We start from the raw sequence: 26,661 nt of genomic DNA, 5'->3' as shown, positions 1-26,661 counted from the left end.
GACAATGATGAAAACCTCTTGGACCAAGAAAAGATTCCAAGTGGTTGCGTTGAAAAATCTGAAAGCATCTCAAATAGCCATACTTCATTTGTATCGCGGTCAGTTGGGCATATCCAAGATGCATAATCGCTGTATACATGCTACGCGGTCCCAGCATCAATATGCTGTGTGTAATCTTCAATATGTGTATTCATTCAGTGGCCTCGCAACCCATTTAGGAGCGTCGACCAGATATCGTTATTATCGTACATCATGTTCCATCACCAACCCGTTCATCCTGGGCTGACGAATGTTCAATTCCAATCAGATGACATGAGAAAGTATTTTGTAACATCAAAAACCAGCATTAAAGAATTTAGTGCTTAATGCCCTTTTCCCGCAGACGCTGCTCATCATCAGCCTGGAGCTCAGCATCAATCTTAGCACCCTTGGAGGGAGCATTGCCGTGCGACACAGCCTGTATCAAAAAGCAACGTTAGTGAATGCGTCTTCATCAAGGCTCATGTATACCATGGATAAACTTACGGGCTTTGTAGGATTTTGCTTGCTCAACTCGGCCTCGGCATCGTACTCGCTGCGGTGCTTCGAGGGGTCGGGCTTGTTCTCCTGGGAAGCAAGCTTATTGGCAATGGAGCGGCCGTCCTTGGAATCAAGGTTCTTGTGGCTATGGGGCATGCCTTCGGCGTAACGGGCGCGCTCTTGAAGATCGGACACGGGGACGTTGCGCTGGTCGCCTGCTTCGTAGACACCACGGTTTCCGACGCTGGATTGGCCTGACATTTTGTATAGAGGTAGAGTAGAGTTAGGGTTTGTTGAGAGGCTTGTAGAAAGGATTTGAGGGTAGTAAGATGGATGATTGTTTGAATAGAGATCTTTCTCTGCTGGAAAAGCTCAATCTTATACTTGGGATGCTCGATGTGATGTCATGCTGGAGTCACTGAGATCATAGTGGGGCGTTACCCAGTTTGAAGGCGACAAAAGATCCTTGTTCAGTTTCTGATCGCTGATCGCACTCTGGGCCCTTCCTTGTGGTTCTGATTTGGTGAAAATGGTTGCAATCAAGGCATTGGCGCTATGACATTGATGCTTTAGGGTTCCGCTGGCTAGTGCCTGCCCCACTTTTATACTTGTTTAGATGAAGTTGGAGCTTTGCTATATTGTATAGTACCTGTCCTTGTATGAATTGTCTTCATATGATTCAATACTTATGGGTACATGTCGACTTCATCTTGGATATGATTTTTGTGGATGCCAAGTATGCAGCCCGCGATTGGCTTACAATTGTACATTTCTTGATTACTCAATGTCAGATCCTATCAATTGTCTAATAGTCTAAGAGGCTTTATGGTATTTCCCCTTGATATCCATGTTTCTACTTCCCTAACAAGTTTCCCGAAGGAAGAAATCGACGCATTGGATTAGGATACCATACAAAATGCTTTGGGTCTGCAGTGACCCACTCCGGCCGTCGGAGTGCACTGCGATTGATGGAAAGATCGCAACTTAATGTTGTATCAAACGCTGTACAATAGATATATGCCATGTTCTCTCGATTACCAATCCGAGCCAGCAAGCTGCAGCTGAAGCCCAACCCAGTCCTTTCATTTCTTCTCCCATTCCACCCGCCAAGAACAAACATGAGTTTTTCCACCACAGCAGAAGTCCAGCCCCGCTACCACCAACTTTTCACCGAGTTGGAGAACCGCTTCAAAACCACCAGTCTGGGCAAAGACAAATGGTATATCCTAGCCATTACCACACTAGTCGCTAGTCCAGATCCTGAACGGGCAGACCAGCTCTACCTCCACCTCACCCAGCAAGCAGACTATGCAACCTCCGCAGCCCGGCAAGCCTTGGTCCGGCGGCTGCGCGAAGCGCTCGTCAAATCCGTGCCTATAGTCGGAGTATGTAAGCCCATCGAGGCAATCTTGGCCATTAGTGAGGTCGAACGCGACGAGGACAAGGATTACACCTTCACCCGCGAGGGATGGCAATGCGACCAGGCCAATCACGAGCGCGGCACGGGGTGGCTGCAAAAGCTGTACGCGCGCAACACGACAGGCACGCTGGATTTGTTCGATGCACACAAGGACTTTTCTTGGATCTCCAAAGAGATTACTTACGGATTGTTTTTGTCCGATCGTCAGGTCTTGGATGATCTTGATACTCAGCTTGTTGTGCTGCCGGGCATCATGAGTCAGAATCTTCCGAAGGAAACACATTGGCATATTCGCGGCACGAGACGAATCGGTGTTCCCCAGGAGGAGGTCAAGGTCATCTGGGATTGTGTGCAGCTCGTCGCTCAGTTCTTTGATGTTAAGCTTCATAAAGTGCCAACCGTTGAAGCGGTCGAGTATGATGTTTAGACTTGGAGACTTGACTTAAAAGCAGTGGCTTTCGGGGTCTCATTGAGAATTACACAGTATAAAAATGGACATTCCTACGAAGCTTCAAGCTTTCTAATATTCCAGATTTAGGTTATGTATTCTATGTTAGTCTGATATTTATATATTAAGCGCAAGTATATCAACATATACAGCCTTAGACAGCTTGTCAACGAAACCTGAAATATCAGCAAGAACTCTCCGAAGTCATTCTAGGACCCCGAAATAATATATAGACCTTAGTATAGACCAAGTAAAATCGATGGGAAGCCCCGGGGCACCTGAAGTCAACAATGACCTATATCGGCGATAACAACCGATAAGGAAAAAAGTTCGAAGGCGGCCGAGCGCGGGGCCAAGAGCAACTTTTGAACTTCAATTCTACCCAATCCCAGATAAAACATACAATTAGCACAATATGGTTAAGCGGAAAGAACTTGGTGATGTTACCATGGGTGGCACCAAGCCAGAGGAGTCCGACTCCGACGAGGTAAGACTTGTACCCCGGACTGTGTGTGTGCCGTCGGATTGCTAACAATAATGACAATCGCAGGATATCGACATGGTCAATGTAGATTTCGAATGGTTCGACCCCCAGCCTATCGACTTCCACGGCCTGAAGAACCTCTTGCGCCAGCTATTCGACAACGATGCTCAGATTTTCGACATGTCCGCCCTGGCCGACTTGATTCTCTCTCAGCCAACGCTGGGATCAACAGTGAAGGTTGATGGACATGAATCGGATCCCTATGCATTTTTGTCAATCCTCAACTTGCAGGAACACAAGGTTCGTGGTTTCCCGCTCTTCGTCTCTACGTTGTACTAACTAGCTGCTTCTAGGACAAGCCTGTCGTAAAGGACCTGATCAACTATCTCAAGACCAAAACCGCATCCAACCCGTCCCTCGCCCCCGCTGCCCAGCTCCTTTCTCAAACCCCAATCCCTCCCATTGGTCTCATCCTGACCGAGCGGTTAATCAACATGCCGTCTGAGATTGTCCCTCCCATGTACAACATGCTCCAGGAAGAGATTGCCTGGGCTGTTGAGGACAAGGAACCCTACACCTTCTCGCATTACCTGATCCTCTCCAAGAACTACGAGGAAGTCGAGTCCAAGCTCGATCAGGAAGAGTCGCGGCCCCAGAAGAAAAAGAAGAAGGGTGGTGAGCAGGCCGAGCGCTTCTTCTTCCACCCCGAAGACGAGGTTGTGGAGCGCCATGCGCTGTGTGCTGGCTCTATTGATTACACCCATCAGTCCGACGAAGGCCACTCAGACTCCAAGCGTGCATTCCAGGAGTTGGGTATCCGGACGAAAGGTAGCTTGATTTTGATTGAGGCGGCTCAGTTTGAGCCTATGGTTAAGGCTCTTACGCAATATATGTCGTAGCTAATGTGAAGACGTTGTCTGATGCATTTCATGTCCAGTTAACGACAAAATATATTTATTTCTAGCTTTTTTTACTTTTGTCTTTGGTCTTCTGTACATCTCATGCACAATATTGCGTCTGCCACATCACATAATTTTCATAAATGTTGAGATTCGATGGGTCGATCGTATTGTAACCTCACCTATGTTAAGATGCTTCTTATTCCCATTGCGTTCCCTTGAGTCTCTGCATGAGGTACTCGACCTCGACAACCTTGGTCAATGGAATGACACATTCCTATCAAAGTAGCACATGTTAGCCATCATACACCCAAAGGTCAAACTTCAAATATTTTTTTCATACCTTGTACATAGCAACGACAGCATCGATGTTGATCTTGGGGCCATTCTGATCAGGTAAAGCAGGATCGGTGCCATAAGTCTTCGCCTTGAGACCGAGGCGCTCAAGAACCTTGAGCTCCACAGCAGAATTGGTAATAGCAGCATCGATTCCCGCCCGATCCTCAGCTTTAATCAGACGCACGAAAGTCTCAGGATCCTTCTGGAACTTCGATTCCGCAACGAACTTTCCAAAATGAATGCGACGCGACAGCGCCTGCAGACAAGCAACGTCGCAAGTCGCCGAGGAGCCGTAGTTCTCCTGTGTCTCGCCACGGTCCTCCCGTCCAAACGAGGGACACACTGTTGGCAGAACTTCTTTGATGTACCGTTCCTTGATCACGTCATTGACGCAGACATCGTTCTCGTGCAGGATACGGGGGTATTCGAGCGGCTGCAGAATCGGGTCTTCGAGCACGTCTGGGAAAAAGGGGTACTCATCGGGTGATTGGTAACGGCGTACTCGGGACTGGACGCGCTCTTGTTCGCGGAGCAAGTAGTCTAGCAGACTGAGCTCGCTGTTGGGAATCTTAACTCCGCCGGGAGCGTAGATGGTCTTGTTCAGCGGAAACTGAACCCGTTCGATCATATGAAAGGTGATCGTGTCTTCCATGCGACTGGGAGCCTATAGTGTCAGCTAGCAGCTCTCATAGTGGTGGGGGCTGAGCATTCAAAGGAAATGTAGTATTTCGTATGGGTATAGTGCGGTATTGAAGATTATGGCGGGGGTGGGGGAGGGAAGTCTTGCGACTGGCGGGCAGAAGCTCACATCAACTGGAAACGAATATTAGCAAGGTCCAATGCCTTGGAGGCATCAGAGAGGTCAATGGCGGCATCCATGGCTAGAAATGTGGTGAGTTGTAGATGGAGAGAGTCTGCGGGACTGACGGATACGTCAAGTCCACTCCGCTCGTCTTTCCTATTTATACATAGAAAAGATGGGGAACAAAGAAATATTCAGGAGCTCTCATTCTCATATGCAGGCCAATTTATAAATACGAAAGCCGGTGAGCAAGGGAGCTTTCCAATGATCTGGTTTACGATGTAGGCTTTGGTACTTTTGGATATGCGACCGAGGCACTTGCAGAAACACCACAATCTGAAATCAACACAATTGAGCATCCTTGCATTCTGAATATTGATCGAACCCAACCAAATTTGTACAGTTGAAAAGCGAAAGCACCTGGGCTGGTTTCACTCTGTAAAAGTACCATACGGCAGAACCCGGGGGAACGCGGTAAACTCGCGTGGGACACCAAGTCTCCTACTTCCACCTACCGCAAGCTAACTTTCCCCTCCTCGCATGGGTTTTGGTTGAGCGCAAGAAACACTTGGCATGGAGAACCAGCGCCGCGATGACTCGCCGTCGGGTCTGTCAGATATCGTCGAGGGCGATGGCCTTTTGGGCACCGGCTTAACGGTAGGCTTTTTCCCTTCCTCCGATGACGTCCCGAACTGCAGACTGACTGGATTTCATCTGCGGTGATTGCAGTCTCGTCACATCGAAGCATTCGGACGAAAAGTCACAACAACCGCAGGACACTTGATGGGACCTGGCGAACAACATACTGCCCACTTAAACCATGCTATGACCGACATCCACCGCGAACTGCGGCGACCGGCCACGCAGCGCAAGGTATTCTCCCTAGCACAAACGACACCAACCGACCTTGTCCGTTCGAAGCTTTCGACTTCCGAGATCCAGTCCCGTGCCCTCTCGTCCCTCCCGGATGATCTTCTCGCCAACATCCCCGAAGACAACAGCTCCTACTCCCTTTTCCAAGGCTTCCAGGCCTCCATTCCTGAAGACCAACATGAGAAGAAACGACACCGGAGGCGCAATTCCAAGGGGAAGCTTCTCAAGGATGTCGAGAGAGGTGGCACGTTGACTGCCGGCCCGGCTGGGTTGAAGGAACAGCGGAAATCGCTGAGTCGCAAATTGGAGTTAATGGGAATCCGCAAGAATATGTGCAGCGCAGAGATTCATGAAATCGATAACAAAGTCGCCAACTTGCATAAGATTCGCAAGATTGTTCTCGATCGATTGGCCGGATTGGAAATGGACGAAGCGGGATTGGAACAAGAACGTGGGTTAACTTCCTAAGACAAAGAGAATCACAAGGAAAGTAAACTGATGAAGATGGAGCAGTAACGGATCTCGATAATAAGCTGGAAGACTTCCCCGAAGAGGAAGAATCACAGGACACACCAGTTGCGACGCCGCGGTCAGACGGCCAGGATTCTTCTATTGAGCCATCGGGAGATCCAGCGATGGACGCTTCGTTCATGTCAGAATCGATTTATGAAAAGCTCCCCTCACCTTCACCAAAAAGCCTACGACATCGATCTAATCGTATGGAATCCTTCGGCCCGGTACGTGAAACACAACTGACAGGAGATTTAGGGAAACGATCGATGCCGATTCTACATGAACACTTCGCCCCCGGGTCTTTGATCAAGGAAATAGAAGCGCATACCGACATGGTCACGGCCATTGATTTTGACTATCCATTTGGTACTATGGTCAGCGCGGCACTAGATGATACCGTGAGAGTTTGGGACATGAATGTTGGCCGATGCTCCGGTTTCTTGGAGGGACATAATGCCTCGGTTCGCTGTCTGCAAGTGGAGGATAACATCGTGGCCACGGGCTCTATGGATGCATCTGTCAAGCTGTGGGACCTGAGCCGTGCTCGACCCGTGACTAGGGACGGGCGCCTCAACAAGCACGAGCGTGACCAGGAAGAGGGAACTGTAGAACACAACTTCCCAGCACCGCCGTCCTCGAACCTCGAAGACTGCAATGTATTCTCGCTAGAGGCACACGTTGACGAGGTGACAGCGCTCCATTTCAAGGGTGACACTCTCGTCTCAGGATCTGCAGACAAGACGCTCAGACAATGGGATCTAGTCAAAGGCCGCTGTGTCCAAACTCTGGACGTTTTATGGGCGTCCGCTCAGGCATCCTCGTCCATGATGGGTGACTCTGACTGGCGACCATCGGGTCGTATGCCCGATGCTTCGGCCGACTTTATTGGCGCAGTGCAGTGCTTTGACGCTGCACTGGCATGCGGTACAGCGGATGGCATGGTCCGTCTTTGGGATTTGCGCAGTGGTCATGTCCACCGAAGTCTTGTAGGACACACGGGGCCGGTCACATGTCTCCAATTTGACGATGTGCATTTGGTCACGGGTAGTCTCGATCGCAGCATTCGGGTAAGCACTCCAGTTGTTTTCTTTCTCACTTGGCCATTGTTTCTAATTCCTCATAGATTTGGGATCTACGCATGGGCTCTATTCACGACGCTTATGCATACGACAAGCCAATCACCGATATGATGTTCGACTCCAAACGAATCGTGGCCGCTGCTGGGGAGAGTGTGGTCAAGGTTTATGACAAGGCCGATGGTAACCACTGGGACTGTGGTCCTGGTGTTGGACTTGACGACGACGGGCCATTCCCTGCGACCGTCGAGCGGGTCCGCCTTAAGGATGGCTACCTTGTTGAGGGACGCAAGGACGGCACTATGGCTGCCTGGACGTGTTAGACATGTACGATCTGTTCTTTTAGAAGGCGCATACCTGGGAGGTCACATCTTCTTTCACCTCAGCCTTTCCGCGACCGTTGTATAGTATTCAATCTATGTCTTAGTAGCGATCGGGAGAATCAGGAGCCAGGTTATTTTGTATACAACATAAACAAAGTCCTTCAGACAGGAAAAAGTAGCCGAAACGAAAATAGTGTCAAGATCGTAGAAGTCCGAGGTTGACAAAGAGATCTAACCAACAAAGACTATGGAAGTGAGACTGTAGCTTATAAAGAACAGTAGAAATATAAGAATAATGAGATTCCAGAATCCAATGTGCGTATACTCAAAAAGTCGACAGTTGAGATTCTTCTGTGATCTTCAGATCTCCAAGTTGCGCCTCCACCCTTTTCCCCCATCTACTTTTCCTCACTTCAACCTCCTGAGCCTCCCCCGGATTCCTGGCAACTTAGAGACTCAAATAATCGCTCTTCTTAAACAAAGCGAACAACTCCTCGACATCTTGGGTGCATGACCCTCGGAAGCTGGTAGCTGGTAGCTACAAGTCACGTTCTCGTCGCGTCTGCGCGTCTCCCCAGGGTCGCGATCTACAGGCTTCAGACATCTACACACGACCTTTAGAGTTGACAATTTTGGTCTGTTCTGTGGTAAGTCTGAGATATTGTCATGTCTTTTTTCCTTGGTCAATGCTCGTGGCAATGGCTCTGGTCCATAATACTCGTACATGTTCAATTCTCGTGACACCATTTCCAGTTCATGTCGCATTATGTTTTGATACATGAGAAACATGAATGTGAGGATGTTCTGTTTCAACCATTGAAATCTCCAATGTTTGAATTGATACATTGACCATGCCCGATTGTCCAGGGTTGTTTGGTTTTATTCAGTCCGAAGCTAACATCTCAAGTAGACACAAAACAACAATTATCTTCAAACCCCAATCTAGAGGTTAAAAGTACAGATGCCGCCCAAACGCACTACTCGCCGGGCTGGCGCGACTCCTCAGAGGACACATCTGGGACCCGAATATGAGTCCATTCTCGACCGTGCGCAAGCGCCTGTTTTGCCCAGTATACCAGTCCAAGCTTCGTTCAACTATGGCGCTGCTACCACTACAGCATTACCTCAGCGCATGTCGATAAGGCCCAACATTGGGATTGATCAGATGGCTGGGGTAGTCGATGCCCATCTTGAGACTGCTCGAAGGCGAACAGCGGCTACAAAGAAGAAGCAAGGCACTCAAACACGCAAGCGTGAGCCAACCCCCGACGAAGCTCAGCTTCAGCAGTCGTTGCACCATGCAGCAGACGAACACTCTGATAAAACTCCCTCGCCCCCTGTTCCACGTTCAGTCTCTACAGATAGTCCTGACGCTCAACCTCCATTACAACGCCAGTTGTCAAATTCTCCGCTTTATCCATCGCCACTTCAACGGATGGGGTCTCCCCGCATTAATAGCCCTATGGATAGTTCGCCATTCCGCCATAGCTCTGTTGATAATGCTTCTGTGGTATCTTGGAATCTGGAACGCGATATTAACGAAGATGACCTGCAAAGAACGCGACCAAGTAAACATGGACGCAACATCACGGCGCCACCTCGGCGAATTTCTGGCCTGGCTAATGTTCTCGAGGAGGACGAAGAAGAATACGTTAAGTTTGAATCGACAAGTTATCAAGATTTGGAGCCCGATGCTCCCAAGGAAAGCTTTTTGCGTCGATGGCTAGGAGCAGTGCGACTCCGACGGAGGGAGCCCCAGATTCGCAATGAAGCCCCCAGCGAGGCACGCCGAAAAAGCTGGGCGCAGAAGTTTACAGCAGCAATGGACGGCCCACACCAAAACTGGATTCGGGCTGCCTTCTATTTGCTTCTGTTTCTGAGCTTCATTTTCGTGCCCCTGATCGCCGCGAAGCTCCGTGACTATCTCGCGCACGATTCTCTGGATTGGGATTCACCTTCGAACATGAGCATCTCTAAACCAGAAGTTTTCCACAGTCTTCGGAGCCAGGTATCGAAAATGGATGTTCAGATGTCATCCTTGTCGAATGAGCTCAGTTCTGTTCGATCAGGGCAGTCGCTTTCCAGCGTTCATGATTCGACGCCCACAGACCCAACCCTCCATCGGAAGCCGGTCTACAAGGTAAATTTCCTCTCGGTGGCGTTGGGGGCGATGATCGACCCAGCAAAAACTTCACCTACTTTGGGTCCCAAACAGAGCGCTTCTTTCCGAGCACTCCTCTGGGCGAGTTCATTTGTATCCAGACGCACCATCCGAGCACCACAATCTCCTATGTCTGCGCTAAGCACGTGGGAAGAGGTAGGCGACTGCTGGTGCAGTGCCCCTCGAAACGGAACAACCCAACTTGCTGTACTTCTTGGCCGTGACATCGTGGCAGAAGAGTTGGTAGTTGAGCACATTCCCGTGGGTGCCTCTCTCGAACCAGAAGCGGCACCTCGAACAATCGAGCTATGGGCTCGCTTCAAAGTGAATCCCCACAAAACACCGATCAAAGCCAAACCAACACCCGAGGCCAGACCTGGCCGTGGCTTCCTGAAAGTATTTGGTGATGCCACCATGTCACAACCGCCACCGTCAACACAGGCTCCTTCATCTCGCGAAACAGGTCTTGGGGGATTCCTAATCCCTGGAATTGGCTCGCTTCACGGGTTGGTGATGGATCTATTGCACCGGAGTAACCCATTCGAACCCCCAAGCGCTTACTCAGACGATCCAATCCTCGGACCCAACTTTTATCGCATCGGGAAAGTGGAATACGACCTCCACAGCCCAGACTACGCGCAGACATTCAAGCTGAACACCATCGTCGACGTATCAACTATTCGTGTTGACAAGGTTGTTTTCAGAGTGACTTCAAATTGGGGTGCCAACCATACATGCATCTACCGATTCAAGTTACACGGGCACATCTAGGCCCGGATACGGACTACAGAGATTCGGCCTTGAGCTTTGATCTGTCTCTCACAACTCTCTCATGTATTTACTTCCCAAGAGACCAGGTTCTGGCTGGTCTAGAATTTGGAAAATGTGCTTTGCGATGATACCTTGCATGGCTGCGGCGGCGTTAGATGGGTTTCTTTTGGGTTAATGCCCTACTTTTTTGCCTTGCAATGCTTACATACGTATTATTTAGAACCATATCATATGATAGCCATGCTTTTGTTTATTTCTGCTTCTCTTCCAGCGATTTGCTTTGCCAACAACACGGCTGTCGCGGGTCTTTTGTCCTCGTGAGTTGTATGATCGCCCCCCATGTCATACTGCAATGGGTTGATTTACAAGAGCTCACTACCACATCTTAAGAGCCTTGCTTTTGCACTATCCGGTCAACCTGCTAGTTCATGATTCATACCATTATAAGTCTAGAATAGTGGGTGGTTACCGGTTGGTTCCATAGGTCCTCATCGTTCATAGCCTGATAAATAATTTCATATTTCCTCATCACAAACAATCTCGTCCAATGTGAGCTCAAATTGTTGTTCAACGAATACATTGAGAATGTCCGTCGAACTCTACTGTCCAATGATTACTGCACGTCGAGATGTTGTCGCTTCGTCTGTGTGACGGTTGACCTTTGCGTGGGCTGCCTTGTATATATGGATTTGGACAATATAGGGCGACAGAACGAAGGATACTCTTATCACATTATCGAAAGTCACTATTTCCTACTTTCCTTCTTATTTTCTTCCTTCACATCCCCGATTCCTGTTGGGGCTCAGTATCACAGCTTACATATCTCGTGTACTATGCCCCTAGGCGCGTAGCGGATGGTACACGCCGACTGTTGAGCTTCTCGGTTCTCTAATATTTTTAGTATAGAAGAACATGTGTTATCTGTCAGACTACTACAGGCGACGGCCCAATTGTTGGAGATTTGAGTCATGCCTTGTCGGTCTTTTCTCTAAGCGCGTACTCTCATCCACCGATTTGTTACAATGTCATATCTCGCAACTTATATCAAACACAACCAACATTGGAAACAGGAGTAACTGAAACAGTTGGGTATGCATTGCCAGTCAAGTGGACGCTAACTTGCTACGTAAATGTGATAGACGATGTGATGTATTGACTCCTGATAGATGTCAACAGCAAGTTAATTCTGGACGACGTCCCCAGAGGCTTATAAATGGGAGTTAATCCCCGAGAGATTCTTGATTAGCAACTCAAATTTCAGTTACTTCAAGATTCTCAACACCAATTTATCATTATGGGTCTCACGAAGTCGGAAACCTTTGAATGGCACCATGCAGGCTCTTCCACTGCCTTGGAGTCCGGCAAAACAACAGTTGAGGAGGCAAAAGCGGATATCGACGAATTGTACAAGACCGGCAAACCGTTCTTTCCCAGGGAAAAAATCCAAGACCTCGAAAAGCAGATGAATGCTTTGGCCGACAAGGGAGGTAAACTCACAGTCGAGGACCTGAACGGTGATATACTCGAGTGTGTGGTACCAAAGGCTGAAGGGGAGCTTGAAGGGTAAGTCGCACGTCACATTCTGGGGTGTCAAGACCCCCCAGGTCCTATTGCAACCAGAGCTAATAGGATTCAGCTTCAAACTTAGGTTGGATTACCGGGACGCAGCAACACTCAAATATGAGATAGACATTGGGTGGTCTTCAAGAAAAGGGCTGAAGGCTGAGGCTTTCTGCCCCCTGCAGCTGATCTACGCAATCTATTATGTAGAAGACGACCCGACCCGCAAGCCTGAGACTGTGGCTCGGGAGTTCGAAGCGAACACACAGGTGTGGGAGGCAAGTGAAGCTTGCGAGAACTTCAAAAAGACATTGTTTCAGAACGCCAGTGGTCATAAGATCAACAGCATTGTCGGGTTTGCCTGTGGTAGTCTATCACGGCCATACAATCCTCACACTGACTTCCAGCACGCGCTCCTTATCACCCTGAAGGACTGGCTGAAAAAGAAAGACCCGGGCAAGGAACTCTCTTGCTACATCCAGGACGTGCTTAACACCTCGGCGGACAAAGATTTCCTCGCCAAATTCGGCTTTGAGGTGGTTGATGATCCGGCCGGCTGGTCCAAAGTCGATGAGCAGTCAGTTGTGCTATCTATAGCACCTGATGTGCCTATCAAGCAGATCATCGCGGAAAATGCTAGACCTGCTATTGTGATCTGGGTAAAGGAGAAAGAGGAAGAGGAAGAGAAAAAGGATGAGGAGAAGAGAGCAGAGAGGGCGAAAGTGAGAGAGAGACAGAGGAAGGAGAAGAAGGAAGGGCTGAATTTAGCCGAGTGAGTATTTTCTTGGACATTGTGGTGCACCCCTTGGCTGTCCGTTCCAAAGCTAACGTGTTCACTAGTATACTCCCGCCCACTGGTACGGACCCTGATACTTCCCGTACTCGAGAAATGATGAAGGGCTACGACATGCATGAACTCGGAGACTCTCAGCATTTCCGGGATGCTGTGATCTATATCCGGAAGATGTAGGTTGTCACAGCCAGGGACTTGGGATGATTGGCTCACTGCGTTTTCTGGTCGTATTTTCTTATAGTTGAGAGTATGGAAACATGTCATTTCAGCGCCTTTTGCCGAGGAACTACCAGTAAGATATTACAGGCTATACAATAACGTAGTAGATATTATGCCGACTCTTGATCGAGTGTTAGTTGCCCCGCACATGTCAGCGCAGGTACGAGTGCCCAGGTGTGATGGATGCGCTGGCTTGTTAGGCGCCAACCCCCAATGGCTACATTATAAGCACTGTCCCCAATGTAACCAAGTTCTTTTCTATTCTTGATCTCTACTCAGATGACCAACATGGACGACCCAAATCAGTCAGAGCCTATGGCAGAAAGATACTCGCGGTTGGACCTTGATTACAAATACACTCATTCTCGCTTGATTGAACCTAGGGACATACCAACCCTCGAGGAGGCGAAGGCCATCATTGACACACTATACGAGTCCGGAGTGCCATTTTTTACCAAAGATATCATTCAAGATGTGTGGGATCAGATCAAACGGGAGCCAGCCCGAGGTGACAAAATCCTTACGAAGGACAAGAGGCGCGGTTGTTGAATGCGATGTGGAGACGGGTAAAGTTCAGGAATGGAGACTGGATGATGGTATGAAAGTAGAATTTATGTGGTGAGTACATACCGGCAATAAATCCATGTGTGTGTGCCATGGTGGGAAGGGAGAACTAATATCATCCAGCAAGGAGCTGGTCCTCACTTATCAGTGTCGAGCATCTCTCAGAAAAGAGCTTGATTGGAGGGACTGCCCGTTATCCCACTGGGAGCCATGCCCAGTCAAAATCATGCATCAAACGCCCGAATGGGATAGTAAACTTGAGAGAATCGTCCCACGGCGTGGCCCCCTGGCTCATGAACTTGTCGCGAAAATGTTCCAAGACAAGACTCAAGAATGGAAAGAGAGTCCCGCCTGCGAGAAGCTCAAGACGATTCTGTCATGCTCGGCGAAGAATCATGAAATCAACAAGATTTTTGCGTTTGCTCTTGGTACGATGTCCTATCAACGTTTTAACGAGGATGGCAGCCTACACACTAGTACGGGGTGGTCCTCTGCATTGCAGCATGCGCTACTCGTGACCATAATAGAATGGTTAAAAGAAAAAGACCTTCAAGAGAAAGTCTCATGCTACTCACAGGACCCAGCTTACACCGAGGTAGATAAGAAGATTCTGGATGGGGAAGGCATCGAAGTGATTGATGACCCGCGTGGTTGGCTCGAGGTGGACGAGCACTCGATCGTGCTCTCCATAGCACCGAATGTGCCTGTGAAGGAGATTATTACGGACATTGCTCGACCTGCGGTTATTCTTTGGGGTCGAGTGAAGTTCTGCGATGGACTTGATCAGGGATAGTGAGTATCATACCATCTAACTTCTTTTTCGATCTGCTAACCTCATTAGTACGGATCCTGACTCTCCGCGGATCAGAGCAATGATGGAAGGTTATGACCTGCATGAGTTTGGCCCCGATAAGGATATGTTCTATGATCTTGTGCTCTATATTCGGAAGTCCGTTGCTGCCCCGACTGCCTCCAATGGAAGATTTACCTAGTTGAACTAATTTGATATTCATGCCTGAGGAACCAGGTGTCACGGGTCGTATACATTGAACAAGGATCATTCGAATGTTTCCCGTATAGCCCGCGTACTTGCAGCTCCCCCAATCATTCGAGAGAAAAAAATAATTAATTGAATGTGATAATCTGGTATAGAATAAGAAAAACCGAAGTACATTATTTTCATCTCCTATTAATTTCTGATTGCGTAGGATATCCACCCCCCACATATCGAAAGGCGGAAGACCCTCGACGTTGGGACCTTCATCTCCGGTCACGCGCTTTTCGTGCAGCCCATCCTCGTACCTACGCCCCTCCAATGGCCTCCGAGCGAGCGATCGATCGGGAAGAGCGACAGGGCCTTGTAAGTCTTTTCACTTTTGCTTTTTCAAGGGGGAGGGACCCCTCTTTATATCTGACGTTGGACATTGTGAACGTGTTGCATGGACCAGTCACCAGATCACGGAATATCCAGATCTTGACTAACGCAAACAGCGTGCCATTCGCAATTTCCTCAAGGCACGAAACTCCTACGATGTCCTGCCGCTCAGCTTCCGACTCATCATCTTCGATACCTCGCTTTCCGTCAAGGAGAGTCTGAACATTCTGATCCAAAACGGTACGCTCTTGCGATTGATCCCACCTCCTTTTCGACCAAATTCCCGAACATTCCCCGCTGACTGCAAACCCGGGAATCGGGAAGTACAGGCATCGTTTCAGCTCCCTTGTGGGACTCCAAAGCGTCCAAGTTCGCAGGTCTTCTGACCACCTCCGACTACATCAATGTCATCCAATACTATTTCCAGAACCCCGCGGCGCTGGACCAGATCGATCAATTCCGCTTGGACAGTTTGCGAGGTGCGTTGGGTCCCCTTCCGTGTCGCAGTCCTGCAGGTACACCCCGCAGCTAACGGGAATACACAGATGTTGAAAAAGCGTTAGGCGTGGCGCCGCCGGAGACCGTCTCCATCGACCCGGAGCGCCCTCTCTACGATGCCTGTCGGCGCATGTTGGAATCACGCGCCCGCCGTATCCCCCTCGTTACCAGCGATAGCCAGACCGATCGGCCCCACGTTCTTAGCGTCATTACACAATACCGGATCTTGAAATTCGTTGCTGTCAATGTTCCCGATACGCAGCAGCTGCGTCGTCCGCTGGGCGAGCTCTTGCTTGGATCGTATGATAATGTTGCCACGGCTTCGATGGATACCCCGGTTATTGATGTCATCCATATTCTGGTCGAGCGCAGCATATCCAGTGTGCCGATTGTGAACTCGGAAGGCGTGGTGTATAATGTGTTTGAGTCGGTCGATGTTATTACGTTGATTAAGGGTGGTTTCTACGATGATTTGAGTCTCACAGTTGGAGAAGCATTGAAGAAACGTTCGCCGGTTCGTGACTCCCGTTCTGAGCGATATCAGTTCTACATACTAACCTCTCTACGCAGGGTTTCCCGGGTATCTACACATGTTCATTGAATGATGGCTTGGATACTATTTTTGACACTATCCGCAAATCCCGAGTGCACCGTCTTGTCGTTGTGGATGAGCACTTTAAGCTTAAGGGTGTTCTGACTCTGAGCGATATTTTGCACTACATTCTTCTCGAGGGAGAGAATGAGGAAGCATGATTGGCTTTTGAAACTGATTTTTCCCATACATATTCCGTTCTGCATGGTTCCGGCGTTTTGATCTGCCCTTGTCCTGAGGGAAACCTCGAAAGACAAAAGACACTGCCTGGGAACACAAAGGCCCGGCGAGGTCATGACTGTTCTGGGGGGGTTTTCTCGGGCTTTACGAATGTACAGAGGTAATGACATGGTTTTCCAAAACCAGCTTTGTTTTTTCATTGCCCACAGAAATAGAGGAACTTTTGAATGTCAATTTGAAGCATTATCTTTGTCTTTTTGATACCCGGACATGACATTTTGATATTTGACTCAATTCAGACATATAGTTGAGTCGCTTTGGTGGTCTTTGTAGACCTCTTTTGGTAGTTCAAGACGTAGCTTCCTCATCTCAGCTCCTTCCACGCAAGTTCCATTGTGCAAGTCACAACATCAGTGCTTGTCCTTACTTCATCCCCATCTCTTCCTTTCGTATACATTATCCCACACGTAATCATGCGGCGTCTCAGGACTGTATTTCGGTCCAGGTCCGACCCACCTAACCCTGCTCCATCTCGTACTATTTGGCCACGACGGCATCCAGCGTCCGAGGGAGACGCATTGAAGCCCCAGCCGGAAGCGGTTTCAAATGAAGTACAACGCGATGAGCCGGCTGAAACGGGGCCTGCAAGCGCTGATGCGAATAACCCCCCCCTACTCGGCCTGCTCGGCCACAGTAGACCCTCTTGACAATGCCGAACCTGGGTCGAATGCCCCACAAGTTCACAACACTGGCGAGCTTCCTCGGTCTAAGAACGGCACCAAGCGTCTGAGAAAAATGTATGCTCGCTTGCGAGGCAGCTTATCCCAGGAAGATGATCCAATCACGGACACACAGCCTCAAGCCGCAGTGGAGGATACCCGCAAAGAGAGGCCACGATCCATACCCTTGTCCTCCAATCCATTCGACCCAGATGCTGCCGCGGAGGCATCCACAACCGCTTGCAAGTCTGTCAGATTTGATGAGCCAAAGGATAGGCGGAAAGTCAGCGCTCAGACGACGCTTTCTCAGGAGTCTAACCAGACTGAAGATACTGTTTGTCGAGACCCGGCCCGGCATATCGCGATGCCCATCCAGGAACCATTGGAGTGGGAATGGCCTGGGCTAATGCTTTATGACGCTGATACTAGCACCAATACTCATGCTCTTGAGGGTTCGGACCCCTTCTCAGATGGGAAGGCCACCGACCGACAAGTAAAGACGGGATCTTCGAGGCATAGTGCAGGCACAAGCCGAGAGGAATCAAGGACTTCTGAAGGTACACTGGAGCCTATCGTTGAGACTGATTTCGACACAATTGAGCCAGTTATCGAGCCAGCTCAGCCAGAAGGTGCGGGCTCCCAGAGGGCAAGTTCGGCGAACAGCCAAACAAGCTGCACTAGCACACTGGACTCACCAAAGGCTATCTCGGCCTTCAACCGGATGGCGTCTCAGTTCGGTATTCCGATTGCGATTCCACTTGATGATTCTCCACGTACGTTTGTTTGTGTTTTTCTTTGCCATTATGGACTGCCACTGACTAATTCACAGCAGCAGAAGGCAATGCCGAGCAACAAGGCTCGAGTCGTCGTGAAATTAGATTGTTGGGCAAAGTTCGCAAGGTGCGATCCAGCCTGGCCCCCGACACAGCACCTTTGGCACCCGTTCCTAAGCTGCGACGAATGAAGACTTTCGCCAATCTGCGCCGTCCCGATCCGATGACGTCGTTGCAAGGAAGATCGATCGAGACTTTGGCTCGCCTTGGAGGACACGGCTATCTTATGCTGACGGAGCTGGCCCCCTGTCCCGTGCAGCTACCCGCATACATTGTGGCGACGCTGATGTTTCTGCATAAATATGGTTGGTGGTAGGCGTGTCTTTGTCATGACGTGGCTGACTCGGGTTCCTGCAGGTCTTGACACTCCCGAGATCTTTATCCATTCCGGCGATCTGAAAGCCGCCATTCGCTTATATGATCATTTTGCTAGCCAAGTGCTCGAGGCGGAGAAAGATGAATCTAAGATATCCCTTACTATGCGTGTGGTTGCCATGCCGCAGCTTCGTGACGATTCGGCGCCCGTGCTGAGTGTGGCCTGGGCCTTGAAAGCCGTGCTGGCGGGGCTTCCAAACGGGATCCTCGGGAGTGTCCGGCTCTACCAGACCCTCAGGTCGATGTACTACCACTCGATACCCGATAAATGCTATCACCTCCGTGTGCCCGATTGTATCTCTGAGGCGAGCCCAACGACTGCCGCCCGAGTACAGCTTATGTGTCTTGCACTCATTGCCCTTGCGACTGAGATGCAACGGGATCTTATCTGTGCGATCTTTGGACTACTTTCCTTACTGGTGAATCCGGATATCGTCCAGGAGCAGCCCGGGATGGAGCTCCGTGATCCAGTGGCAAGTCCGAACTTCCACGAGTTGGTGCGGGTGTTTGGACCGCTCCTCCTCGGATCCAGACAAGACCGAGATGGCACCGAAGTGGAACAGGAGATTGATGACCAACGTGTAGCAGGATTGATGCTCAATAATTGGCATTTTGTGCATCGACAGTTGCGATCTTGGACGAGAGGACGCTATGTGGTGGGCAGGGAATAAGGCCATAGAGACTCTCTGATTGGACTATTCTAGAAGCTGTATACTTCCAGGGAATGGGTTTCCCAACCCTGTTTTTGTTTTCTTTGGGTTTCCTGGACGGCATAAAATCCTGTTGGATACCGTTCTTTCCGTTCTTTCTGACCTTTTTGCTTGTTTTCATGTGTTATTGTTTAGGTGTCTCTACGGCTTATTGGTCTAGGTCTCAAGGGTTGGGAACAGAGGGGTATTAAATATCCAACCATCATTCTTCCTTTTTCTTTTTTCCCTTTACATTCCTCTCTCTTTGGTGACACTAAACAAAAATTTTTTTTATCTGTGCCATTCGGATCTTCTGGACGGAAGTCTTGTCCGACCGTGGCTCTCAACAAGACCATAACCTGGACCTTTCACATCTTCAGGCACCAAGGAGCCTTCAGAGACTTTGTTTAGGGTTATTAGGGCAAGAGCTGCTAAACTTCCTTTCTTTCTACGGAAAATAACTTTCTCTTCTAAAGCTTCTCTACCCCGTGACATGTCTAACCTCAAATCTGCAATGCCATCAGGGCTACCATCAGGGCTACCATCAGGGTTACCTCCAGGCCTTTCAGATATCAATCTCGGTCCATCCCCATTCACAGGTTCCTTCTCAGGTGATTTCTTAGGTCTTCCAATACCAGACGACGACCAACTCTGGGGTCTCAGCCCCGTCTCACCGATGGCTACGGGCTGGGACAAAGACTCGGCATTTGCCAATTCCGCGCTCGAACGAGACCTCAAAAACGCCCAAGTCCGAAATGGTCAACCAACTCCACCCCCATACGACGATCAAAGTCGGGATCATCTCTCTCTAGACATGATGGAATCCGCCAGCAAACGACGGCGCGTGCGCGAATACAAAACCGCCGCCGCTAGCCTCAGCCCGGACCTTGACGATGCCCCACACGAACGCGCCAAACGGGCCAAATTCCTCGAGCGCAATCGTCTCGCCGCCAGCAAATGTCGTCAGAAAAAGAAAGAGCATACCCAGCAGCTCGAATTCAACTTCAAGGAACAGTCCGAAAAAAGGAACAGCTCGTTGCGGAAATTGCACGGCTGCGCTCCGAGATCCTGGGTCTGAAGAATGAGGTCCTGAAACATGCGCAGTGTGGTGATGAACCCATCAAACTCCATCTTGCGCAGATGGTGAAGAAGATCACCGATAAAGATGGGGCGCCGTCTGGTGGATTACCCGAGGAATCCCCCGTCCGGATCCAAGATCAGCCATCCGTCTCCCCGCTCGAACCAACCCCAGCTGCGCCGGTGACGGCTTCTGTGCCGGTGTCTGCGCCCGCGCCCACGGCGATGTCGTTTGGTTTCGACGATCCTCTTCAGCTTGAGCCGGCTGCCGCGGCGGCGGCTGAGGCGTTTGAACAGCAGATGCGGCGCGAGTCGGAGGCCTCGCTTGTCTCCGAGGGGTCTTATTCGTTTTCGGCGGAGGAGACATCCTTTGACGATTTGATCAATGTGTGAGTGTGAACAGTGGCTGTTTATGTGATAACGACTTTTTTTTTTTTATGTGGAGGTAATGGGGGGCAGCAGGTCTGTCTGGCGTTTGTGGATTTTTGAATTGGAATTGCGATCCAGTAGGAACTGGAGGGTGTCTGGCGTTTTGATCCCGGTTTGAGTACACGGATCAAGCTGTTTGTGATATTTGGTACTGTGTTCTTTGCCCTTTCTCGATTCTAGCTGCCTTAAGGGCGATTGGCTAGGTGAATTGTTGCTGTGGGCAATTGGCCTGGAATGTATTTTCTATGAATAACATGGATGGAAATGAATAGTTTCTATCAGTATGCTTTTCTTCTGGTAGAGGATAAGTATACCAACTTCAAAACCGTCTAACGGTTGCCTTGACCTGTGCCGATGCAGTATCCTTCAGGGTGTCATTTTCCCATGCTTCTCATGACCAACTCCCATCGAACATACAATCTCCTCGAGAGACTAGCTGTCCCTCAGAAGTAAATCCCATATCCGTTCAGCAGTCTTAACAACAAGAATTTTTTTCATCCTTCAATACCAAGCCGACCGTGGCAATCATGTATATCGCCATCAACGCCACACCAGCCAACAAGGGCCTTTTCCTGACACGATGGAAAATAAGCAACGACGTTAATAGAATCAGGCCCAGCACGACTAGCAATCCTCTTCAAATACCTCCTTTAGGTAAGGATTGTACAGTAATAGTTGGCTTATTGGCATTGAGTCTCTTTAGTAGTCTTTTCAACCCTTCTAGTATCTCGAAGATTATCCCTTATAGTGCTCTAGCTAAAAGCAGGAGCGGAACATGATATAGTCCAGACTTCTGACAAGTGTATGCTTTAATGGTATCATTCTAATGTCATTGGTTTATCCTCTGACTCCGCATTGCCGACGGCCGATGGCCGATTGGCGATGCGATGTATACTTCCAGTTTAGATCTGCGAGATCTACGAGATCTAAAACCGTTGACATCTCGCCCCCTCACTTCCTCTCTGCATTCCTAAACATGACAGCAAAACGTCCCAACTTCCTCGTCATAGTCGCCGACGACCTCGGTTTCTCCGATGTAGGCTGTTTCGGCGGAGAAATCCGTACTCCCAACATCGACCAAATCGCCAAAGAAGGTCTGCGATTCACCGATTTTCACGCAGCAGCAGCATGTTCGTGAGTCTCAATTCCCCCTACTGAAGCGAGCCGTCAACCAAACATTGAACCCGCAATACCTAGTCCCACACGCGCCATGATCATGACAGGCACAGACCACCACATCGCCGGTCTGGGAAACCTAATCGAATGGACCAACATATCTGGCCAGAACGGACCGAAAGGCTCAGAAATGAGCACGGCGCCGCAGCGCGGAATGCCGGGATACGAGGGATACCTCAATGAGCGGGTCGTGGCACTCCCGGAGATCCTGCGCGATGGGGGATATCACACCGTAATGTCGGGGAAATGGCACTTGGGTCTGACACCAGAGCGATCACCGCATAAACGTGGGTTTGAACGCTCGTTCGCGCACTTACCTGCCTGTTCAAACCACTATGCCTTCGAGCCGGAGCTGAAAGATGAAGACATCCTCCCGACTTTCATCGAAGCGAGTTACATCGCTCTGCATATGGAGGATGGAGAGTATGTGCGCCGGCTCCCGGAGGACTGGTATTCTTCTGACGGGTACGGCGATAAGATGGTGTCGTACCTGAAAGAATGGAAAGATAGCGGGGGCAGCGATGGCCCAGACGGAGACGGAGATCGACCGTTCTTCGCATACCTCCCTTTCACAGCGCCGCACTGGCCGCTACAAGCTCCGCGCGAGTATATCGATCATTACCGCGGGGTGTATGACTCCGGCCCGGACGTGCTCCGCGAAAAGAGACTCCAGCGTCTAAAAGAGCTTGGTATGGTGCGCGAGGATGTCGAGCCACATCCCGTGCAAGCAGAGGAAGTCAAAGCGTGGGATGAGTATAGCGCTGAGGAGAAGAAGAAGTCCGCCGTTGCGATGGAGGTGTTTGCCGGGATGGTTGAGTGTATTGATTCGAATGTCGGGAAGGTGGTTGATTACCTGCGGTCTATCGACGAGCTCGATAACACGTTCGTGTGTTTCATGTCTGATAATGGAGCCGAGGGCGCCGCCTACGAGGCGTATCCGATGGTTAAAAATGGCGTCATGCCTCACCTGCAAAAATACTACGATAACAGCCTCGAGAACCTCGGAAACGGGAACTCGTTTATCTGGTATGGTCCGCGCTGGGCGCAGGCTGCTACTGCACCCTCGCGGCTGTATAAGGCATATACCACCGAAGGCGGCGTGCGGGTTCCATTCACATGTCGTTTCCCGACGAACTTTGATATAAACCCTGCCGATGTTGCGGCTGGTAAGGGTGGGATTACCGAGCAGTTCGCCACGGTCATGGATCTCGCCCCGTCTATCCTGGATATGGCGGGGATTCAGCATCCGGCGCCGACGTACCAGGGTCGGGAGGTTGTCGAGATGCGTGGTCGAAGTTTCCACCCCTGGGCGATTGGTCAGGCGGAGCGAATTCACCCGGTTGAGTTTATTCAGGGCTGGGAGACGTGTGGACGGGCTGCGTTGCGTTGTGCGGACTGGAAGATTGTTTTTATTCCCAAGCCTAAGGGCCCAGAGAAGTGGCAGTTGTTTAATCTCGTGCAGGATCCTGGGGAGATTCATGATTTGTCAGAGACCGAGCCGGAGAAGTTGAAGCAGTTGCTTAAACTCTGGGATCAGTATGTTCTTGAGACGGGTGTTGTCCCGCTCTGTCCTGATCTTGGGGAATTTTTGGAGGCGACTGAGGCGCAGATGCCTGAGAATGCGTGGATGGAGTTTGATTATTGGAAAGAAGGCGCGAGAGATGAGCCGGCGAAGTTTACACGGCAGCCGCCGAGGTTTCAGCGGACTGTGAAGCCTTTCTAAGCCTTGAGTGAATAGAAGTGACGTCTAGTCAGCCTTTCTATAGTTCAAAATATGCAGCTTGCCTATACTGAGTAGCCGGGTAAGTTCAACCATCACCAGATGGATTATTTGAGAGATGTCTATAATAGACATGTTTCGCCGGGGTGGAATCCCGCTGTTGATGCGTACAGGAAGAAGTATATAGCACGGTTGTCTCAACCCTTTTCGAGATAGCGAAGGCTTGGATCAGACGGTTTGGAGGGGTTAAGTTAGTGATCTGCAGCGAATGTGTTTGCGGACTTTGGGTATATGATATCCTGGGGCTATTGAGTGGGGGCTTCTTCGTGCCCAGTGTGTATAGTTTTGCTGGTTACTACTTGACCGGAGTATTGGAACGGGATTGACTGTACGAAAGGGCGAGACTGGGTGTTTTTGCAGATGCGGTTGATATTCGGCGGGTGAGAATCGGGTTTCTAGGCATATGCGGGCGACAGTTATCCGAGTTGGGCTTTTGATATTCATTGGGCGAGAATTAGTTCTTTGGACCCTGGAGGATCAGAAATTGTAAAAATGGCATGTCTGTAGGAGGATGGCTAGTGGATATTCTAAATGAAGGATGTCCGATATATATAAATGTTGAAGGGTATGAAATAGAGTATGTTGTCGATCAATATTCTGCAGTGATCGCACCCTTGTATACCTTTAGCTGGTTTCAAGCTTATTATGTGACTCTTACTGCGTAGATCATGCACTCCCTAAGTATATAAGTGTATAGCTCATGTTGTCTCCGTCTATCGAACGTGAAGAGGTATTCGCTGCAGATCCCACACCAATCACAGTTGTATATATTAATATGATCCCAAGTATCTTCTCCCTTTTAAACCTCTGAATCTGACTTGATCTTTTTGATCTTTCAAGGATTCTCAGTCGGACCACGATCGTCTCCGAGAACCGGCCCCATTGCGGGGAAACCGTCGGGTCCTTTACTGAACAGAACGGACAGAACGGACAGAACGGACAGCACAGACTAAACAGACTAAAGACACTAGACAGACTACTCTCTGTATCTAGTATGCTTTGGGTTTAACTCGGGGCTTGATCCATGGAGGTAGTGTTATTCCTCAAATCACCTTCCTGAGACTAACGTCGAATTCCCATAGGTGCCAAAAGCCCGGGGGACTGGCAGGTCGGGCCCGCGTCGTCGGACAGGGTGCCTAACATGCAGGGCCCGTAAGGTTCGGTGCGACGAGACGAAGCCAACTTGCTCCAATTGCGACCGACTCCGTCTACGATGTCACTACAAGCCCCCTATCGCCCCTGGCGTGGGGTGGGGCTCACCAACTCGCCCAAATGATCCAAGTGCATCACCAAATGTATCGCCTTTAGAGGGTTCGAGCTCATCCGCTACAGCTACTGCATCTCGATCTCCCGACATCAACTTCTTTAGTACCGTGCTCCGTGCAGACGGTCACACAATACCAGCGACAACCACACTTCGGCAGCTCCCGACAGACCAGGACTCTTATCCTTCCGAGTTTGACATGCTTGGATTTATGGGCGGGATCACGTCTGAGTTGGAACAGAAGCAGAAACACCTGGATTTGACAACCGGGCTCGCCATGGGCTTCACCGCTAGTCCAGCCGCGCAGTCGCTACCCGCGACTATCATACCGGGCATGGATGAAGGGCACTTCTTAGCAGACCGTCGGATTCCACTCACCCCAGATACTTCATCCTCCCTAATTGATGGGACCTCGGTTGGAAGTGCTTCCGACGCCGGCGGTATTTCGTATGAGGACCAACTGCTGCAGCACTTTTTGACTATTGACTCGCCAGCTACTCTTTTTGCGCCGGTAACCCTTGAGTGGAAGTATATGCGGCCAGCGCTGCTGGCGCATGCACGAGACTCTAGCCCGCTTTTGAATGCTTTGTACTGCTATGCAGATGTCCATAAAGCGATGATGGAGGGGAAAAGATGGCGCTGGGCCCCTACTTTCTATAGATTGTCCAGTTCGGAGATCCAAGCTTGTATTCGTGGCGAAGTGACGGAACCCACACTCATCAACGTTTTTGGTTCTATATTTCTCTTGATGATATCCGAGGTATGTGCTACTTGGTTCCTAGATTGAGTAGACTTGGCTCATATTGTCCTAGATTCTCTCATCCCCCGAAATATGTACCGGAACTTCTTATATTCACACCGGGTACCTTATTCTACACCGATTCCATGATCGCACCCGACATTGGACCGGTCTCGGCCATCTCCTGGTATCATGGGTCTCGTTGCTCGATGTCAAATCCCTGATCGCAGGCCGAGATGGCGATCCTCTCGCTGACCTCGGCAACATCCCAGAACATAGCATCCCACTGAAACCAATAGATACACAAACTTCTCAGATACCTCACCCAGCAATACCCACAGACAACCTCAAAGGAGAAGACAGCATCGAAGACCCATTCCGCAGTCCCAGCTACCTCGTCTACGAATCAATCGTAGGTCCAGCATTCCGATTCTTCGTACAAGCCCAGCAAGTCGTCCGACGCATAGTCTGCATAGACCTCCACCACCGCAGTCGTGGAACCCTCACCGACGAGTTTGAAGTCCTCCAGCTCGCTCACAAAGTTGGCGCAGACCTCGAAACACTCTGGCACAGACGTCCCTCGGTGATAGACGTCTACGGACGACCAGAAGCACTAACGGATATCCTGTGCGCCCCTGTGGCGTTGGAGATCTGCCGCACATTTAGGCAATACGTGGCGAACTTCTTAGCGAACTTCATCTACTTGCATCGTGTTGCATTTGCAATATACCCACGCACAGACCGCGTCAACGGCGCCGTTGATCAAATCATCCAATTGGCTGCAGTTGACTCGACCGGCCCAGACCACCTGCCTGTTAGCTTTCTGTGGCCGCTGTTCATTGCTGGGCTCGAGGGTACGGAGGACCAGCGCAAGTGGATTGTTCACGAGATCCAGCGTATGGCTGCTGCTCACGAAGCCGACTCGGCTCCTTTGGTAACCCGCCACCCAACTGCTGATAAAGTCCTCTTGCTCGTGGAGGAGATGACTCGACGACAGGATGTGTCGCGCACATGGGCAGATTCGAAATGTGTGAGGCGGGAATTGTTTTCGGACTTTTTCGTTATAATTTGATCTTCATTTTTGGCGCGAACTATATACGATGTCTCAATAGCCTGGCGTTATGTTCATATATCCAGCGATTTTGCTTTTCTACTTGACTTTGATGACAAT

The 26,661-nt window shown here is 49.9% G+C and overlaps 13 protein-coding genes across 13 annotated transcripts; 11 read left to right on the top strand and 2 right to left on the bottom strand.

Moving 5' to 3' along the window:
• Positions 1 to 355: 355 nt before the first annotated feature.
• Positions 356 to 780, bottom strand: N7500_000460 (uncharacterized protein; the record flags this gene model as incomplete). Its single annotated transcript, XM_056671606.1, has 2 exons — positions 356 to 457; positions 526 to 780. 2 exons carry the CDS (start codon positions 778 to 780, stop codon positions 356 to 358), a joined length of 357 nt encoding a protein of 118 aa, XP_056537179.1.
• Positions 781 to 1,637: 857 nt separating this feature from the next.
• N7500_000459 (uncharacterized protein) lies at positions 1,638 to 2,366 on the top strand (the record flags this gene model as incomplete). Its single annotated transcript, XM_056671605.1, has 1 exon — positions 1,638 to 2,366. One exon carries the CDS (start codon positions 1,638 to 1,640, stop codon positions 2,364 to 2,366), a length of 729 nt encoding a protein of 242 aa, XP_056537178.1.
• Positions 2,367 to 2,802: 436 nt separating this feature from the next.
• N7500_000458 (protein-transporting protein BCP1) lies at positions 2,803 to 3,770 on the top strand (the record flags this gene model as incomplete). Its single annotated transcript, XM_056671604.1, has 3 exons — positions 2,803 to 2,874; positions 2,938 to 3,171; positions 3,225 to 3,770. The coding sequence occupies 3 exons, from the start codon at positions 2,803 to 2,805 to the stop codon at positions 3,768 to 3,770; spliced, it is 852 nt and encodes a 283-aa protein (XP_056537177.1).
• Positions 3,771 to 3,969: 199 nt separating this feature from the next.
• On the bottom strand, positions 3,970 to 4,988 carry N7500_000457 (chorismate mutase ARO7; the record flags this gene model as incomplete). Its single annotated transcript, XM_056671603.1, has 3 exons — positions 3,970 to 4,047; positions 4,114 to 4,765; positions 4,918 to 4,988. 3 exons carry the CDS (start codon positions 4,986 to 4,988, stop codon positions 3,970 to 3,972), a joined length of 801 nt encoding a protein of 266 aa, XP_056537176.1.
• Positions 4,989 to 5,484: 496 nt separating this feature from the next.
• Positions 5,485 to 7,696, top strand: mdv1 (uncharacterized protein; the record flags this gene model as incomplete). The annotated part of the gene is made up of 4 exons (XM_056671602.1): positions 5,485 to 5,568; positions 5,641 to 6,235; positions 6,298 to 7,364; positions 7,421 to 7,696. 4 exons carry the CDS (start codon positions 5,485 to 5,487, stop codon positions 7,694 to 7,696), a joined length of 2,022 nt encoding a protein of 673 aa, XP_056537175.1.
• A 961-nt stretch (positions 7,697 to 8,657) lies between these two features.
• N7500_000455 (uncharacterized protein) lies at positions 8,658 to 10,628 on the top strand (the record flags this gene model as incomplete). Its single annotated transcript, XM_056671601.1, has 1 exon — positions 8,658 to 10,628. The coding sequence occupies one exon, from the start codon at positions 8,658 to 8,660 to the stop codon at positions 10,626 to 10,628; it is 1,971 nt and encodes a 656-aa protein (XP_056537174.1).
• A 1,294-nt stretch (positions 10,629 to 11,922) lies between these two features.
• N7500_000454 (SRR1 family protein) lies at positions 11,923 to 13,158 on the top strand (the record flags this gene model as incomplete). Its single annotated transcript, XM_056671600.1, has 3 exons — positions 11,923 to 12,191; positions 12,265 to 12,960; positions 13,029 to 13,158. 3 exons carry the CDS (start codon positions 11,923 to 11,925, stop codon positions 13,156 to 13,158), a joined length of 1,095 nt encoding a protein of 364 aa, XP_056537173.1.
• A 916-nt stretch (positions 13,159 to 14,074) lies between these two features.
• Positions 14,075 to 14,756, top strand: N7500_000453 (SRR1 family protein; the record flags this gene model as incomplete). Its single annotated transcript, XM_056671599.1, has 2 exons — positions 14,075 to 14,556; positions 14,606 to 14,756. 2 exons carry the CDS (start codon positions 14,075 to 14,077, stop codon positions 14,754 to 14,756), a joined length of 633 nt encoding a protein of 210 aa, XP_056537172.1.
• A 323-nt stretch (positions 14,757 to 15,079) lies between these two features.
• Positions 15,080 to 16,390, top strand: snf4 (AMP-activated serine/threonine-protein kinase regulatory subunit SNF4; the record flags this gene model as incomplete). Its single annotated transcript, XM_056671598.1, has 5 exons — positions 15,080 to 15,124; positions 15,256 to 15,379; positions 15,469 to 15,618; positions 15,685 to 16,151; positions 16,208 to 16,390. The coding sequence occupies 5 exons, from the start codon at positions 15,080 to 15,082 to the stop codon at positions 16,388 to 16,390; spliced, it is 969 nt and encodes a 322-aa protein (XP_056537171.1).
• Positions 16,391 to 17,015: 625 nt separating this feature from the next.
• On the top strand, positions 17,016 to 19,007 carry N7500_000451 (uncharacterized protein; the record flags this gene model as incomplete). The annotated part of the gene is made up of 3 exons (XM_056671597.1): positions 17,016 to 17,901; positions 17,958 to 18,266; positions 18,319 to 19,007. The coding sequence occupies 3 exons, from the start codon at positions 17,016 to 17,018 to the stop codon at positions 19,005 to 19,007; spliced, it is 1,884 nt and encodes a 627-aa protein (XP_056537170.1).
• Positions 19,008 to 19,518: 511 nt separating this feature from the next.
• atfB (bZIP transcription factor atfB) lies at positions 19,519 to 20,495 on the top strand (the record flags this gene model as incomplete). The annotated part of the gene is made up of 2 exons (XM_056671596.1): positions 19,519 to 19,987; positions 20,017 to 20,495. 2 exons carry the CDS (start codon positions 19,519 to 19,521, stop codon positions 20,493 to 20,495), a joined length of 948 nt encoding a protein of 315 aa, XP_056537169.1.
• Positions 20,496 to 21,507: 1,012 nt separating this feature from the next.
• Positions 21,508 to 23,430, top strand: N7500_000449 (arylsulfatase; the record flags this gene model as incomplete). The annotated part of the gene is made up of 2 exons (XM_056671595.1): positions 21,508 to 21,665; positions 21,729 to 23,430. 2 exons carry the CDS (start codon positions 21,508 to 21,510, stop codon positions 23,428 to 23,430), a joined length of 1,860 nt encoding a protein of 619 aa, XP_056537168.1.
• Positions 23,431 to 24,569: 1,139 nt separating this feature from the next.
• N7500_000448 (Zn(II)2Cys6 transcription factor) lies at positions 24,570 to 26,562 on the top strand (the record flags this gene model as incomplete). Its single annotated transcript, XM_056671594.1, has 2 exons — positions 24,570 to 25,511; positions 25,564 to 26,562. Coding segments are annotated over 2 exons (1,941 nt in total), but the record flags the coding sequence as incomplete, so codon positions are not given.
• Positions 26,563 to 26,661: the final 99 nt, after the last annotated feature.

The sequence above is a fragment of the Penicillium coprophilum genome, assembly GCF_028826855.1.
Source record: "Penicillium coprophilum strain IBT 35676 chromosome Unknown utg000001l_segment0_segment0, whole genome shotgun sequence".
In the NCBI taxonomy this organism is placed as follows: Eukaryota; Fungi; Ascomycota; class Eurotiomycetes; order Eurotiales; family Aspergillaceae; genus Penicillium; species Penicillium coprophilum.
Note: the sequence above shows the minus strand (reverse complement) of the source record. Positions and strands in the feature narration are given on the sequence as shown.